The 17,084-nt window shown below is 47.9% G+C and overlaps 1 protein-coding gene across 3 annotated transcripts in view; it reads right to left on the reverse strand.

Annotated features, from left to right (window-relative positions):
• Positions 1 to 17,084, reverse strand: part of efcab11 (EF-hand calcium binding domain 11) — a 37,472-nt gene that overhangs the window by 15,843 nt on the left and 4,545 nt on the right. For 2 of the 3 annotated variants that reach the window (XM_084674866.1, XM_084674850.1), the window contains one exon: positions 15,677 to 15,767. In XM_084674866.1, the coding sequence (XP_084530992.1) occupies positions 15,677 to 15,767 (91 nt within the window). Of the gene's footprint in view, positions 1 to 3,573; positions 3,650 to 15,676; positions 15,768 to 17,084 lie in introns of those variants that run through there. The other variant, XM_084674857.1, reaches the window with a different exon arrangement.

The raw sequence follows: 17,084 nt of genomic DNA on the forward strand, positions 1-17,084 counted from the left end.
TGCATCACTGTATTTGTCCCATGTATAAACATGTTGTCCAACACCTTTCTCACACTCTCTTTCTGTTGTTCTCTAACACACACACCACACACACTTACATACATACTCTGACCTAGAGCATACCCTAGTTTAAAGATTAGATGGGAGACAAGTCTGAGAGTTTCCATGCAGATGGGGATGCATATTAATCCGTTGTTGCCATGGAACAAGAGATCTGCGGCAACCACGTCCCATCTAGGGCATGCTGCAATCTGATAGGATAAAGCTGATTAAAGAAAATAATGAATGAAAAAAATCGGAGGAAGAATTGAAACCGCTCCTGTGGACGGAAAACACGAAGACGAACAAAGGCGCAATCAATTGAAAGTGGCATCCATCTTTTTAATGACTGTTAATACACAACAAGATATCACACATAAGGACACATCCAGTTTTGAGCCTCTTGCTAGTTGAAGGACAGCCCCCCCCCCCCCCCCCCCACACACACAGTTTACTCTTCGACTTTCCTGGATACACACACCTACTCTACACTTGATTATGAGATCACAGGCAGTGAGAGATGGTAATCAGTTAATCCCCTCAGTAACACACTGTGTCCTGATGTCTCTAGCAAGCACAACTCATCCCTTTGCCTCTCTTTAATATCCGGCATTACTAGAGAGAGAGAGAGACAGAGAGACAGACAGAGAGAGAGCGAGAGAGACAGAGAGACAGACAGAGAGAGAGAGCGAGAGACAGAGAGACAGAGAGAGAGAGAGAGCGAGAGAGAAAGAGAGACAGAGAGAGAGAGAGACAGAGAGAGAGAGAGAGAGAGAGAGAGAGAGAGAGACAGAGAGAGGGAGAGAGAGAGAGACTCAGATAGAAAGAGAGGAGGGAGAGACAAACTACCATTGGCTCACTGCTTAAATGTTTAGTGAAAGAAAAGAAGGGGGACAGAGATACAAGAAGAGAAAGAACAAAAAGAGAGTGACATAGACACAGAGAGAAAGAGAGAGGGACAGAGCGAGACAAACCTCCAAATGCATTGTGCGTTATTCAATGCTTTCTTCTCTGTGAGGATCAGTCCAAATGGGAATTATGACAGAACGAATTAGGCGCGGGGACAAGACAATCTCAGAGGATTATGGGGCGGTGGTGGCGGGAGGGGGGCAAAAGTGGTAAAAAGATGACCTTGAGTCACAGGTCACAGGTCTCAGATAGCGAGAGAGCTGACTGGAGAGAGAGAGAGATAGGACAGAATACATCTGTCGCCGTAAGCATACATCTGTCGCGGTAAGCATATTAAAACAATGAAGATCCAAACATTGGCGCGGGCACGCACACGCCAATGTAGGCTAGTCTGTCTTGAGGCACTCTCTTTAGGATGATGTCGAAGCTACAGTAGCACGTAGGACAAAGACTTTATCGTAGAACAAAGACGTCCTCTCCTTCCATCCCTCCCTGCCTGTACACGACCCCCATCCCGTCCTCCACTGCAGTAAACAGAACCCTCTCCCCTCCACCTCTCTTCCCCTTTCTTCATCCCTCTTTTCTTGGGTACACAACCACAGACGTACCACCCCCCCTACCTGTGTCAACCCCGACCCTCTGTCTTTCGGAGCTGGTCCTTGCCACTCGCTTTACACTGACCTGGTTTTAGTCTTTCCGCGTCGGAGGTTAAATTCTCGAAGGCCAGACTTTTTTTTCGAGGGCCCCTAGAGATCATCAACAGAGGCTCAGTCTCGGCTGGTTAAAAAGGTACCGAGTGGAAAAGTTGGTTGAATGTTTGTAAATCGTTATAGCAACCCCCGTCTAATGTGTTACCTGTCTGTTGTCACCCTCTCAATTGCACGGCATGGAAACAGACAGGGAAGGAAGGGGAGGAAACTACACCCGGTGATTTGCTTGTTTTCTTCTAAACACGGAGCACAGGGGCGACCATCTCAAATGTCAACAAAAACAATAACAACAACAAAGTAAACAGGGGGGTTTGTGCGGGCCATGCCAGCCAGCCACAGAAAAGGCAGAACGGAGCGTGTTTGTGTCATACTTGTTTCAGAGCCAAACAAACACAATGGTTTGTGTGCGTGCGTGTGCGTGTGCGTTGTGCATGTTTCAAAGCCAGGAAACATAAACTCCTGATTTTTGTTTGCTTCTTCCCAGCAGGGGGGCTGGAGTCTTCCTGTCTTTGAAGACTGGGAACAACACAATGAAACCTCTCAACGAGACACACACACACACAGTATGCTCGAGCACCAGTTGCCGTGGGGATAAGAGGAAGCACGTGTCTCCTTGACGATAACCTGCGACCATCGTCAAACGCGCGGCAGGCGCCTAATCAGTGTCTGATCCAAGCGCTGAAGGCAAAGTGTTTGATATCAACCATATACAAAGAAACGCAGAAAAGTTGCACTGCCTGTGCTATACACAGGCACACACAGACACACACACACAAAGACACACTGATTCAGACACACAAATACACAAACAGGGGCACTTTCACACGTACTTTCAAAAAGCTACTTGTGAGCCTTGTCGTCGAGAGGAAAGCTGATAGCTCGTGCTATGCGACCCAGGGCCCTCTAGCTCTGCACACACCAGGTACCTGTAGGAGAGGCGCTAAATCTGGCCTTCGACCACCGCCACGCACTCTTGTTTGTCCGTGACGCTGACACACTTCCTACCTGCCAAACGCAGAAATGAAAACAAAGACAAACCACCTCCGACACACACACCGCCACACGCGAACGCTCTGCCATGCAAATATGGCCTCGTGCTTTTTCTTTCTCGCTCTCTCTTGCGCACACGCACACACACACACTCTGTTCAGCTTTGTCCAGGCAGATGAAAAATGTATTCTTGGAAGTGAATGAATAAAAGATTCAGTGGTCTGGACTGCCGCTTAGGGCATCCCAGGGCACGCGCGCAGACATGCACACACGAACACACACACGCACGCTCGGATGCATAAAAGTACCCCTATACACACACACCTGTCAGAGAAACAAGTCTCTCACATCCAGCTTTGGTCCCCGAAGAGGCTATGGCAGACCTTTCTGTCTCCCACCCATATTTGCTGAGTGCTTCCACACTGATACAGACACACACACACACAGACCTCGCGTTCAGCTCTGGTTTGCCATTTCTCAGCACCCCTGTAGGTATACTGCACCACATCAATATGACAGATAAGCAAATAACGTGATTATACCGAGGGGTGGGGGGGTCGGGGGCAACGTAAACTGCAAGATGAAGGTGCCACTGGAGAGGTTTCGAAAAGTAGAATCAAGGTTGAGGGTTGTGTACCTCCAGAGAATGAGGCCCAAAGCACTTTAGTATTTCAGATTCAAAACCGATACATTCAAAATGAATCATGCCATATCTGAAATGTAAATAGACACACAGAAGTGCTCTCATAAAGTATGGGTCAGCGAGATGGTCGTGTCTTATCTAACAACAGTATGGACAGGCCTAGTAAAGATAGCTTATACTGATAAGACTAGGCCTCTATACCTGCTACATACGTACTCTGCGATCCTAGGACACGTCTAGGGGATACAGGTGCATTGACTGATCTCTGATTGGACCCCCTTCATGTCTCGTTTGTGTTCAGGAACTGGCCACCTCTCCCTCGCTGTCTCTCTCCAAGTGGGTGTCACTGGGAATGTTCCTGATAAGGATGACACCAGGTTTCGCTATTCAAGATGGAGAGCAGAATTCATTGTCTTTGGATGGTTCTACGAAGCAGGAGTACCAAACAGAAGACAAAGCAATTGTTTGCCACCAAAGAGATTGGATACTGACGGTCGCTTTTTTGATTTGCTATGGCACACCAAGCCAGGGAGAGTTTCTTCCAAAAGCTCTGTTTTGGTAGATTAGTCATTGGCATAGGAACCGGATGTGACCCCCCCCCCCCCTCCCCCAATATTGGAATAAGTTGCACTCTTCCCATCCAAACATTACCACGGGCAGAAAAAGCTGTACATTTGAAACTTTTCATTTGAAACCACATCAGACATTCAGCGCGTTTTGCCAGCACATCAGACAACCTTCCCATTTCATGCTATGTTTGAGTATCCGCCAATTACCAGCTTCGCCTGGCTTCACCTTTCACCTCGTTGGAGCTTCTGGTTGGTTGAGCGAGGTTGCCTTTTCACTAGCTTTGAACTTGAGGTCAGTTAACGACTTGATTTGGGATGAGGTCATTTAGGCCTCATCTCAATGTTCCCCCCCGAGGCCCAAGCCCCGAACCCTCACAGACTTCATTAACGTCACCTGGTGAGCCGCAGCAAGGGCAACAAAGCTTTTGGAAGAAACTTATCCCGGCTTGGTGTGCCATAGTGGATTGCAAATGTGGAAAGAAAATATATATATTTCCGTGACTACACATTCAGGACACAGGTGTGTGAATATTTTCTATGAATTTGTAGAAGCTCTACGGGCTCTTATATGATTGTTTTTGTCTTTCTGTATGAATAATAAAATAAGTTATGAACAGACAATGCTCCTAGAGCTGCAAATTGTCATTAACATAAGCACATAGGAAGTGTGTCTCTTTGTCTCCACTGGTCTAACCAACTTTGTAATCCTCCCTCCCTTGTCTTTGACTCTCTCCTTCAACCTCTCAGAGCGGAGCATACACACAACCAAAAAAAACAAGGGGACTACCAGGCGCCTCTCTCTCACACACATACACACACACACACGCCCCCACACACACGCCGAGTACCACAAACCACCTAGAACAATCGCACCTTTTTATCTACCAACATCACACATCAAAATGTCTATGGACAAACAAGTCTAGTTTGTCGTCCCCCCCCCCCCACACACACACACACATACACACACACTGTAAGCATTCACACACAGTTTGCCCCCTCCTCTGGGAGAGCGGTCTTTATTATCACAGCCAGCCAGCTCACTGTTACCATGGTTCTGTTCGATGGATTAATCGCACAATTGAGTGGGTTTCTTCCCTCTGTCCAGGAGAACAGGGGACACATATGTGTGTGTGCGCATACAGTTCACAACGAGCGGACGCCTATGTACGAGTGTACGCGCGTGTCGAGAGTTTTACACACCCATATCATTGGTGTATCTATTTCAGTCAAACACACACACACACACACACACACACACAAATACTCCATGGCAAGAGCACCTCAACAGCTCGCTCCCAACTCTTGTTTCCAAGACAACAGCTCATACAGCTAGCCAGCCGGCACACACTAAAGCTCCCTGTCACCAAATCCTGTTTTAAACTGGGGCAAGACTTCTCCAGAATAGTAATAATAAGCATATTGTCGTTGTCCACATGAGTTATCTTTTCCTCCTCCTTTGAGAATCCCATAGCTCTGCGGTGACTTCTTAGCTATTGGCTTCTGAGACCAAACCCCCCCCCCCCCCCCCCTCAAAAGAAAAAATCTAAATTGCTTTGTATGACATAGTTTTGATTTCTTTTTGCATTCTACTCCTGAATTGAGGCAATTGTAATGATGTTTAACCCCAAGATGATTACTGGGGGTTACTTGACCATGGCTTTCTCTTGGCTGCCAATAAAGTCAGGCTTACAGATTTGTTCTAGTAGCCTGTATTACATACACGCACACGCAGTGCAGAGCAGTCCTCGAAAAACATTTAACAACACAAATGTTTCCTTTTATGGTCTACCCCCCTTTTGCTCTCACTACTGAGACGGGTTCACAGCATATACATTATTTACACATGTAAATCAGCTTTCGCGTAACCCTCAAGCTGTGAAAAATGCCCTCCCGTCAAGAGTCGCTGAAGCTCAACTCTGAAGCCTGCCAATATCTGTCTGCATCGAGGAACACACCCCATTCTGTTGAGTGGAAGGGATCTGTGTCACTAAGGTGAGGAGGCCGTAATGTGTGGAGGCATCTCATGTCTGACACGTCAGCAGTGTTTCAAGGTGAAAACAAATGTCGATATTAAGCTGTACGCTGCATAGCCCAAAAGCTGAGCTCCTTTAGAGCCAGTTCAGGGTCTTACACCGAACCAACGAGACTGTGGAGAGGAGAGGAGTGAGGGCGGGGGGGGGGGAAGGGGTTTGGGATGAAAAAAGGACAGAGGTGTAGTAGAGTAGAGAGTCGGCGGAGGAGTCCGGGGGGAGAGGAGGGGAAGACCAGTGCGATGATAAGAGAGGGGGGTGGGGGCTGAAGAGGAGGGAGAGAGCCGACCACGGCAGGATAAAGAGGTGGAGAGGAGGAGGAGCGCGTAGAGCGAAGGAGATAGCGGTTTGACCGTATGAGGGAGAGATTCAGTGAGGAGGCGGGGGGTGTGGGGGGGTTGGTAGTGAGGAGGGTTGATTGAAGTGCTCCTGTTGTGGCCTCTTGGGCAGGGAGCAAGACAAGAGGACGTGGCAGGTGGACTACTGGAGGCTCTAGTTCCAAGGGCTACTATGGCAACACTTTCACACACGCACACATACAGGACCCCCCCCCCCCCTCCCCGCCATCCTCCGCCTCGTTGACTGAGGTGTCTGTGTCTGTGTGTGATGTCGGGTACACGTGGCATGTGCATGGTATGTGCAAACGCACTTACACTGGCCAAGATATCCCGACGCTCGTGAACATCTCTCGCCTAGTTCCAGCAACTTGCTGGAACAAAACACCGAAATCTGAGCTGTAGTAGTCATAGATGTCGTAGAATTGAACAGTCTTCCTTGTAATCTGTCACGTTTCCGTCTGCAACTTTATGACATTGCCAGAAAGAAACGTTGGGAAGAAGAAAAAAAAAACTGTTGAAAGGAAGGGTATTTTGTGTAAGACCTCCCTTCTCTCACGGCCGGCAACAGTGGCAGGGCCAACTGACTCCAACCCAAATGATGAGTGTCCGCCAAGCTTCTTAGTCTGTTTTGAACACAGCAAAATTCAACACACCATCTAATTGCTTAGTATCTCAACATTCGCCAAAGACGATAGTCCTCGAACAGCAGTTGAGGAGAAAGGTCGATAGAGCGTGTCCAGTTGAACACCCAGGATGCTGCGAACTGCCTTGGATGGTGAATCAGTGGAAAGGACTGGTTCCCTTAAAAATTAATTTTGAGGCACTTATAATTATAAGTGCACTTAAAAAAAGTACATGTATTACGCACATGTTCATTTAGCAGACTCTTTGGTTCAAAGCAACGTACAAATAGTGTTAGTAGTAGGTGCAGTGAATAAACTGTACATTTGTGCACCACAAGCTAACAAAAATCGTATTTTTATTCTATTTTACTGTTGCTTGCTTTTCTACAGGTACACTTGCACTTAGATATTCGTGTTGTTTAATTGTAACTTGCTTAACTACATGCTCTTATGGTTTTTCCTTTTGGCACTCATTTTTTGGTTGTTCACAATGTGTGCTTCTTGTTTTGGCTACCCGCAATGCTTTGGGGCAATGTTGTTGTTATTATCAGTGACCTATGCACTTTGTAAAGCTCTCTCTTGGAAGTCGCTTTGGATAAAAGCGTCTGCTGAATGAATACATGTAAATGCAAATGTAAAACATTTTAGCATAGCATTTTGAGATCCAGTTTGGTACTGGTTAAGCCTTACTTGCTACATAGTTTACTGGTAGCTAGGCTTGTTGTGGATAAGTGGTGCCAGTTGTCTTCCCCAAATTTTAGTTTTACATATTCCTTTCGTGAAACCCTCATCGGAATAAAGCAGTGTTGAACCATGTCAAGACAATGTTGAAATGAACGTTAAGGAGGTGCCGCAGTAGCTCGCTACCATCAACAAGGAACGCGCTCTTCATTTGAGACCCCACCACACGCAACGGGCGCAGGCCAAAGCTGTGGCCAAACCCTGTTTCAGCCCGGCGCCTCCATACCTCATCCCTCCGTCCTCTCCTCTCTGGGGAGGAGCAGGAGGCGACTGACCTTCGGAGGACGAGCATCTCAAACGGCGCCGAGGCCGCGTGACACTGACCAAGCAGAATTAGCCAATCAGCATAGACCTCCTGGCGAGATCAAAGACACGGCCACCACTCCTCTGGGAGAGCAGCTTACGGAGGGAGGGAGAGAGAGAGAAAATGAGGGGGGATGAAAGCGAGGGAAATAAAGAGGAAAGAGAAAGGAAGGGCCACAATGAGAGAGGAGGACATGAGAGGAGGAGGCTATTTTTTGCATGAGGGGGAGAAATATTGAATTGAAAAAAAAACACAACCTCTGAAGCTGTATAACCCCTGATTTTCAGTTGGTTGCGTTGCTAGATTCTTCATTGTAGACCCCACAGGGCACACGGGAGCGAGTACTTTGATTCTTTTTTTTTTCTGCTTAAGTCCTTCAATTCTGAGGAAGTGTGACTCAAGTGGCCTGGACAGCCCTCCAAGCCCTTGGCCGCCCTCTTAGAAGCTTTGCACATTACAAACACACACACACAGACACACACACACATTAACATAGGCAAGTGCACACGCACACACATTCATACATACCCATAGACACACACACCCCGTAAGAGGGACATTATGAAAGGCTCAAGTACTTCTTGTTCAAAGAAGTGTAACGGCAAATGTCAACTGTGGCATTGGAGAGAGTGCTCTTCATACAGAGCCTTAAGAATGAAACATCAAACAGAGGAGCTTCCTTTCCGTGAGTGCGTGACTGCCATGTACGCTTGCCTGTGCACAACATGTGTGAGTAAGCAGGAGAAGGAAGAACTGGACAATTCCCTTTCTGGAAACCACGGTATCTTTCTCTGTTAAGCTTGCTGGACTGATTCTTGCCCAGCAACCCTAAGTAGACATGGGTATGTATTTTCGAGGAACTCGAAGAACTGTTTGTCCTGGAGTTTCTGATAGAGACAGTGTGTGTGTGTGTGTGTGTGGCATGCCAAGACCAGACAAGAAGTGAAGAGACGCACGCAGCGACTGCCCAGCGCAGGTCACATCCCTGCCATCTCTTCTGTTCAGCATCAAAGGATACTCACTCTCTCTTACACACACACAAAGGAAGTCACTCTTACGCCACACGGTCTGCGCTTAAGCACAGCCATTGACAAACAAAGCTCACAGGTACTTTCCTTTTTTGGACACGTTTGCTTTATCACTGCTGACCTCTCTCTCTCAGAGACACGGAAAGACCAGATGTGATGCCCTCCTTTCTTATTTAATAATGTATTTGTTTCTTTTTAATCCCTTCTACCTCCGGGGTACCTCCAATCATTCCCTTTGATAAGCATCTTTCCCCACAGGTAAGATTAGAGACGAGAGAGAGAGGGTAAGGGAATGGAGGACAGAGAGAGGGACAGCGAGAGGGACAGATTGAACGAGGGGACAAAACGTAGACGTCACTCGTGTCCAATCGCTTCATGCGGCAACCTGAGCCAATCACTGTGGCTAATGGCAACGGAGCTTGATAAAGAGTGGAACATTTGCCCCCCCCCCCCCCTTTCACTTTTGTTACCGATTAAGGACCTACGGGATATGTGTAGCTAATTCCTATCGGGCTCTCCGATCTACTCATCAGATGGGAGAATACGGCAGCTTCATGCTGGTTTGTAATGCTTTTCCTTTCTCCTCGGTGGAGAGAGTGGAGGGGGGAGGGAGAGAGAGAGAGAGGCTGGAGGGGGGGGGACAGAGAGACAAAGTGAGAAAGAGAACTTAAAACCACGAGTCAGGTAAACAGCATGATCCTTGTTATCGTGTCTCACACCTATTAAACACACACGCGTTGTAGGAAACGGTGCATGAAACTGTATACTGTAAATAGTGCAAATGCAGAGGCATGTCAACTCGCAAAAACACATGGATATAGGCTACCTACCAAACACACACACAAAACGCACATACACACATACCTCATTATAATTCATGCAAGGTAGAAGGATGTCAGTGATGGCTGGCGCAATCATCATAGGTTCTCCTTACAGTAGACTGAGCAACTCCCAGAGGTTTAACCTCATTTCGGTTCACCTATCATCCCTTATCAAACTGTGTGTGTGCGTGTGTGTGTGTGTGTGAGAGAGAGAGAGAGTGAGTGAGCATGTGGATATATAATGAAGACAAATGATATATTCCCCAAAAAATGCTTACCAATTGAAACGAAGCAAGAGCAACAAAGTGATCAACCATACCATTTAGAGCCGCCGTCTAAACTGTTTCATTTCAGCTTCTGAAATACGCTTTCCCTCCTCTCTAATCAAGATTAGACTTCAGGGCCATCAGCGGAGTCGCACCAATCAATTAACCGCAGCGTCAGACCAACCACTGATATCAACCAATCAATTAAGGGGCAGAGGATAACAGAGGAGTTGTCGTGACGTGCACACAGATTGAGGGCAGGAAGTACATGGCCCATGGTTTGACTCATCCAGGTGGATGAAGAAGAAAGAAAAAAAACGATATAGCTATCCACATAAATGTAGCTACCGGGCAAACAAGATTTGCTGGAAATAGATTTAAATATCCATTTTAATGCAGCGAATCATTTGGCTGCTGGCTGGAGAGTCAGCAGGTAACGGCAAAAAATGGCATTTATCAAAAGATTACGGAGCGATGGAATGGCGATAAATCTGAAAGGATGTGAGAGACAGAGAGATCGAGCACATATCTGCAAAACTGAGCGATAATTTAAAAGGAGGGGAGGGTAGGGGGGGTTGAGTAAATATGCAAATTCAAATTGTGATTAAACAAACAGGATGTCCTGTATGACTGACCAGGGTAGAGATGAGGCTTGAGGCAAAGCAGATTCTAAATGAAGACAATCTGTGTGTTGGATGAATGAAAGAATGGCAACATCTCCTCTAAGGGATGAGCTCCTGCCATCCTCAGCACACACTTGTCTGTGTCTGTGTCTGTGTATGTGTGTGTGTGTGTGTCTGTGTGTGTGTCTGCGTCTGTGTGTGTGTGTCTGTGTGTCTGTGTCTGTGTGTGTCTGTGTGTGCGTCTGCGTCTGTGTGTGTCTGTGTCTGTGTGTGTGTGTCTGTGTCTGTGTCTGCGTCTGTGTGTGTCTGTGTGTCTGTGTCTGCGTCTGTGTGTGTGTCTGCGTCTGTGTGTGTCTGTGTGTCTGTGTCTGCGTCTGTGTCTGCGTCTGTGTCTGTGTCTGCGTCTGTGTGCCATCCAGGGAGCTCCTACAAAGGCACTGTAATGACCCAGTGATACGGGGGCTAAAGCAAGGGCAAACTCTAAATGTAGCGTAGGTGCACTCACACCGAGGGGAGAAACCTTATCCGCTACTGATCAGTCATCACCTTCTATCTCCTCCCTCTCGTTTGCTTTTTTCTTGTCTCTGTTCCATACTCATGCTTCTCTAATATGTTCCATTCCCAGTTTATTTGACAACTACAGGTACTGTATGTTGGTATACCTGGTCATGCACCTCTGGACTGATATGCTTCTCTGGGTCCAGTCGTTCGACCAACTTGGTGGTTCCCAATATGAATTTCTTAATCCTACAGTCGGAAATATCATATCATTCGTCATTCTGAAGTTGGCACAAATTCTGTCACGAAGAGAGACACTTTTGGGGATGTCCTTCAACAGGGATATCTATATGTGAGGTCTCCTTTCTTTCTCCCCCCCCCCTGTGGAAGTCTTACACCTACCTCTCCACCCCACCTCCCTTATCACGCTCCCAGACAGTCCTGTGGAGGGTCTTCCATTGTCTGTAACTCAATTGAAACCGTACAGAGAACACTTAAAGAGGGGAAGAGGGTTAGGAAATGTGAAAGAGATACAAAGTGGAAAAAGGAATGTAGGCTGTCTGAGAAAAGAAGGGGAAAGAGGAATAGGGAGGGGAGGGGAGGGGGGGGAGGGGCCTAAAGTTTGGGATGGTACTCCGAGTAACCTCCTATTATAGCTTAGAGGGGAGAGAGTTGGTGGAAACACATTTGCATGCATGTTTCCGCGTGTCCCTCCTCTGTGTGGTTAAATGGGGTACGAGCCGCCAAGAAGTTTAATTAAAGAACGCTTGATTAATTCCTCAAACTCCATTTCGAACGATTAGGAGGCCATCAAAGAGATAAGTTTGCGCGCACACACTCCACACAGAGGAGTGTGTCCATACACACACACACACACACACACAGTAAACAACTGCTAACAACATAAACGCTCAAGAGCTGTGCTCTGCAGATATAACAAATCTGTTTCCGCGCCTGCCGTTGACAAACATGAAAGCGCTCACCATTATCTGCTTTCCACGCAATTCATTTAGGTTTCCAGTGTCAGATGTTGGAATCAACGTGATTGTGACAAAAAAAGGATCTAAACCCCACAACTGAGGCTGTCATATCTTACCTAATATCACCAGAAGTCCGGAATGCTGTACTGCTTCACAGGAGAACTTTCCTTGAAGACAGGTTAGCTATCAGTTGGCTATGGTGGTCCCCTCAGGGGCCAAAAGTGTCTGAAAATCTTTCGCCTCTCCGTTGCTCTTAATTGAGCGCTTAATGTCACTGGCTGGCTAGGGACCCATATGTACCATGGCTTCTAATGCCTAAGTATGACACTAATTAGAAAGGGGGGAGGCTTGAGAGATGAAGAGCCCTTGAGGAGTTGGACAGACCTGCGATGAATTCCCTCCCCCCCAAAAGAAGACTTGAGAAAAACCGTTGCAACGGCCATTTTCAAGTCATGTTCCTCTCCTCAGTTCCCAGTGAGTGGATGTTTGGTGGATATGCTTTTACCTTTCTAGTGTCTCTTGTGTTCATACCTAGGATGAAAAGTGTGAACACAACAAATGTTTAGGCCCATAAAAAAAAACGAAATTAACTGAATGCTCGTGTTATTAGGGAACCCCTAAATAATGGCCGCCATGTCTGCTATGCTGTCTGTAGTCATCTCCTGGCCCTAGGCTAGGGGTAATGAGAAGAGGGCAGGGGTTTGATATGGAATCGGGCCAAGGTTGACAAGGACAGAGCTGTAAAACAGTGTCGGGGAGAGTGTGTGTGTGTGTGTGTGTGGGGGGGGGGGGGGGTTAAGCAAGAATGTCTTTAGAAAATGTTCCTCATTCCTCTCACCATCCCCCCCACCCCCCCCAACCTGTGCACCCCTCCCCTACCGCACTCATTCTCTCTCTGTCTGGCTCATCGCCTTTGGGTGGACCGTGGATGGCGGGCTACCATAAGGCTGAACTGAGGCACGGAGACTGCAGATGGGGACACACAAAGCCTGAAACAAGGTGAGGCAAGAAGAGAGCAGAAGGAGAGAAAGAGAGAGAGAGACAGAGAGATAGAGAGAGACAGAGAGAGAGAGAGAGAGAGAGAGAGAGAGATAGAGAGAAACAGAGAGAGAGAGAGAGAGAGAGAGAGAGAGAGACAGAGAGAGAGAGAGAGAGAGAACATGGTGGAATGAGAGAAAGAAGGCGAGGGGAAACAAGAATGAGAGAAAAAAAAGAAAAAAGACAGAAAGACAGGAAGTGAGTGAAAGAGAGAGGCATAAAAAGAGAGAGAGGGGGAAAGAAGAGACAGGGAAACAGAAGGAAATACAAAGAAAGAGAGAGAAGGAGAAACTGGGTGGAAAGAGGAAAGAGGGGAGAGATGGCAACAATGCGAGATGGTGAGAAAGCAGAGAGAGAAAAAGATTCCCTCCCGGTTCTTTCGCCCTCCTCTCTCAGAGAAAGCGGGCACAGTGTCAGGTGTTTAACAGAGCAGCGATGACTGATAGTTGCTCTGGAAACAGTGAAGAAAGCAAGAAAGGGGGAGGGGGAGGTGGTGGGTGAGAGGTAGAATGCACGGCGGGGCTCGACAAAACACGGGGAAAAAGGGGAGAGTGAACCCAGACGAAGGAGAGAAAGTAAGACGGAGAGAGGGAGAGCGAAAGAGAGGGGACAAAGGAATGCGAGGGAAAGAGACCAAAAGCTGGACGGAGGAATGAAGAGAGAGAGAGAGAGAGAGAGGATATAAACAACTGCAGGAGAACCCCTCCAGCGTGCGATGGCAGTCGCCAGCAGCGGCTGCGTGGCCTCGTTGCCATGGCGACAGGAGCCGGGGCGTGCTCGCCAGTTACCGAGTTAGCGGCAGGCTGCGAGAGCGCGGCTGTGTCGTTGCACGGCCGTAAATCTGGAGCGTGTAAAAGAGGTGGCGGACGGGCGCCGTTAATGTGTGCGTGTGTGTCTGTGAGCATGTGTGCGTGTGTGTGTGTGTCTGAGCGTGTGTGTGTGTGTCTCTGAGAGTGCGTGCGCGCGGTGTGTGTCTGTGAGGAATCGAATGACAGTTTGAGAGAAGGGTGTAGGTGCATCGTAATGTGTGCAGTGCTTTCAAAATGAAAAAAATACAAAGTGAGAAGGTGTGAGTGAGTTATGGTGTAAAAGCCTGAGCAGACCTCCCTCGCTCTGCAATGGTCATGACAAAGAACAGGTATAGTGTTTAGCCGTTTCTCATGAAAAGACAGGAACAAATGCACATTCAAACACACCAAAATGGACAGAAAGTTTTTTTCTTTGAGTGGATTAGTTGAATTATTTGGAAAAGATGTGCCTTTACGTTGCTCAAACACAATTTTGCAAAAAAAACTAAAACAATCCTGTGCATGTTGTTATAACCCTACTGTATGTTTGTCCCATCTCATGTTCAAGATAAAAAGCCCTTGTAGATACATCTTGTCCTTGCTTGTGCCCAGATAGAAATGTGGCCAAAACCCTTTCTTCTTCACACAATTTCTCAATATCATCGGCTATCAAATACACACATAAGCAGTAAACATGACCAAATAATCATATCCGCAAAAGTGCACAGGAGCGCACACACGGAAACCGCTAGTCTGGAGGCTCTTTTAGGAGGAACTCCGGCATTTTCTCTCTCTCTCACTCACCCCTAGATACCTCTTTCTATCCCTCCCTCCCTCTCCCTCCCTCTCCCTCTGGGCAAGTGTTATTATTTATCACTTTGGAGTGATAATCTGGACTAAACACAGCCCTGGGCAAGCCGATAAACTTCACACACACACACTATCTTCTCAGATCTCAAATAGATTTTTTGAGGGGTTTGTTTCCCCACTTTTTGCAAACCGCATTTTCCTCTCTCCTCTGCTTGGCTTCTTCCTTCCTCGCTCGCCCTCCGTGTCCCCCTCCTCCCGGCTGGCTCGCCATATTCCCAGCATCAAAGGTGACTGAGAGGTAAAGCATCAATGGGACCTACAGCTCTCCAGCTGTTGGAAAGATACAGTAGATAGCAGAGAGAGGCCACCAATTCGAAACGAGTCGCGGGTTCAAATTTTCCTGACGCAATAGCCAAAACTGTGACCTGTGACTGCACGCCATACACCTGCCTTCCTGCCCTCGGAGAAAGAGGCCAGGGCTGGCCTGCGGTCTGCCGTCTGCCGTCTACCACAAACACTCTTTTCATCCCACCTCGGGTCAAGTGACGAGTGTCAAATAGATGCGAAACTACGAAAGGTAGTTCTGGCCGACAAGAGCCAACTGAATCAGATTTCAGAGCGCCAGGGTGTTTGTGCATTTCTATGCAGGCCTGTGTTGTGAATCTCATGAATGGTATCAACCTCTCTGAAGCCACGTGGATGCAGGCGGCCCGGGGCCCGCATTTATCTTGAGACGTTTGCCCTCAGACTTTCCTTTAGATGCTCTCCACAGACGTTCCCCTTACACGTTCCCCTTACACGTTCCCCTTACACGTTCCCCTTACACGTTCCCCTTACACGTTCCCCTTACACGTTCCCCTTACACGTTCCCCTTACACGTTCCCCTTACACGTTCCCCTCACACGTTCCCGCTCGGCGTTCCCACCTGAAAGCTTCCAGTGCAGTTCTTTCAGGGAGGGCAGGGGCCACTTGTTTGAAAGCCGTCTGGAAGTCCTCATGCTTCAGGAAGCCTCGACCTAGTGACAGACACATGCTGTAGTCAGGAGTTGATTTGTGTCTATCAGCACTTGTGTGTGTGTGCGTTTGAGTAGGACACAGTGGGGGATGGAGAGTTGTGTGAACCCTTTGATTAGGTGGAGGTGGTATGACTTTGTGTGTGTGTGTTTGTGTGTGTTTGTGTTTATGTGTGGGTGACGATGACTCAGACGGTGCAGTCTAGTTGCCCTGTCTTTCAGGATATGGTAATGTACACATGTATTATTCCAGACTGGCATTATTCGGGTGCGCTTGTCTGAAAGATATCATCAACTATTGATGCGGATTAACTATTGATAGGCATTAAGAGTGCTCCAATCTTTGTGTGCTAGGATATGCATGCACCCACACACTCGTTTGCAAGCACACACGAAGCATGAAACACAACACCGCATCTCTCTCGTTCACACAGGCACCAAATAAAACGAATTTGCGCAATCTTTCGCTTTGACATGCACACACACACAAGTGGAGCAGAATTCAACCGACCGAATGACGGTCTGGGTGTGTAAATCCAAATTCGGCACTCGCACAATGGAGCACGCTGCCCCGAGTGTGCGAGCCTAAAAAGTGTCTGAAAGGATGGAGAGCGAATGAGGACCGGCAGTCAATCTCACTGCTAATTGAGAGCAGCGCTGCTCAATCCCAGCTCGATAACACCAGACCCACACACGCGCACACACACAAAGACGTCACCGCGCACACGTGCCGGACACACAAACACTCGAGGCACACATCACCCGATGGTGGGTATACATCAGGGAGAGGGGGAAAGGGGGAGGAGAAGAGAGAGAGAGAGAGACGAAGAGAAAATGATACGGGGAGAAAGACGGAGGAACGTCAGGGAGAATGGGCCAGACGGAGCGCCGTCCCTTGTTATGGCTCGGTTCCGTCGGTTCCGTTTCGAACAGGTACTAAACGAGCCCGACCGTCTCCCGCACAAAAGGTCCTCATCTGTAATGGAGGCTGAGCGGGGGGTTAATGAAGAGAGGTCCCTGGGCCTTTGACAACAGATTTAATCATGACAGTCACACACACACACACCCACCCACACACAAACCTGCATTGCATACCCGCAGACAGACAGTGTCTCACACACAGGAACACACTGCCACATGAACACGCCGTACTGTACACACTCCCCTGACTATAAATTGGGGGAACCAAATTAATTGGATAATTATACTCCCACCTCCCGGTAGACCAGGCCGGAAACAGCTGCTGTAAAACTAAAATAAAACCACCTAGCTTCTATTCCACCGCCTCTCGGGGGGTCCCCCTTTAAGGTTTCACCCCCC

The sequence above is a fragment of the Hypomesus nipponensis genome, chromosome 3 (genome assembly GCF_054491055.1).
Source record: "Hypomesus nipponensis isolate SF chromosome 3, ASM5449105v1, whole genome shotgun sequence".
Lineage (NCBI taxonomy): Eukaryota > Metazoa > Chordata > Actinopteri > Osmeriformes > Osmeridae > Hypomesus > Hypomesus nipponensis.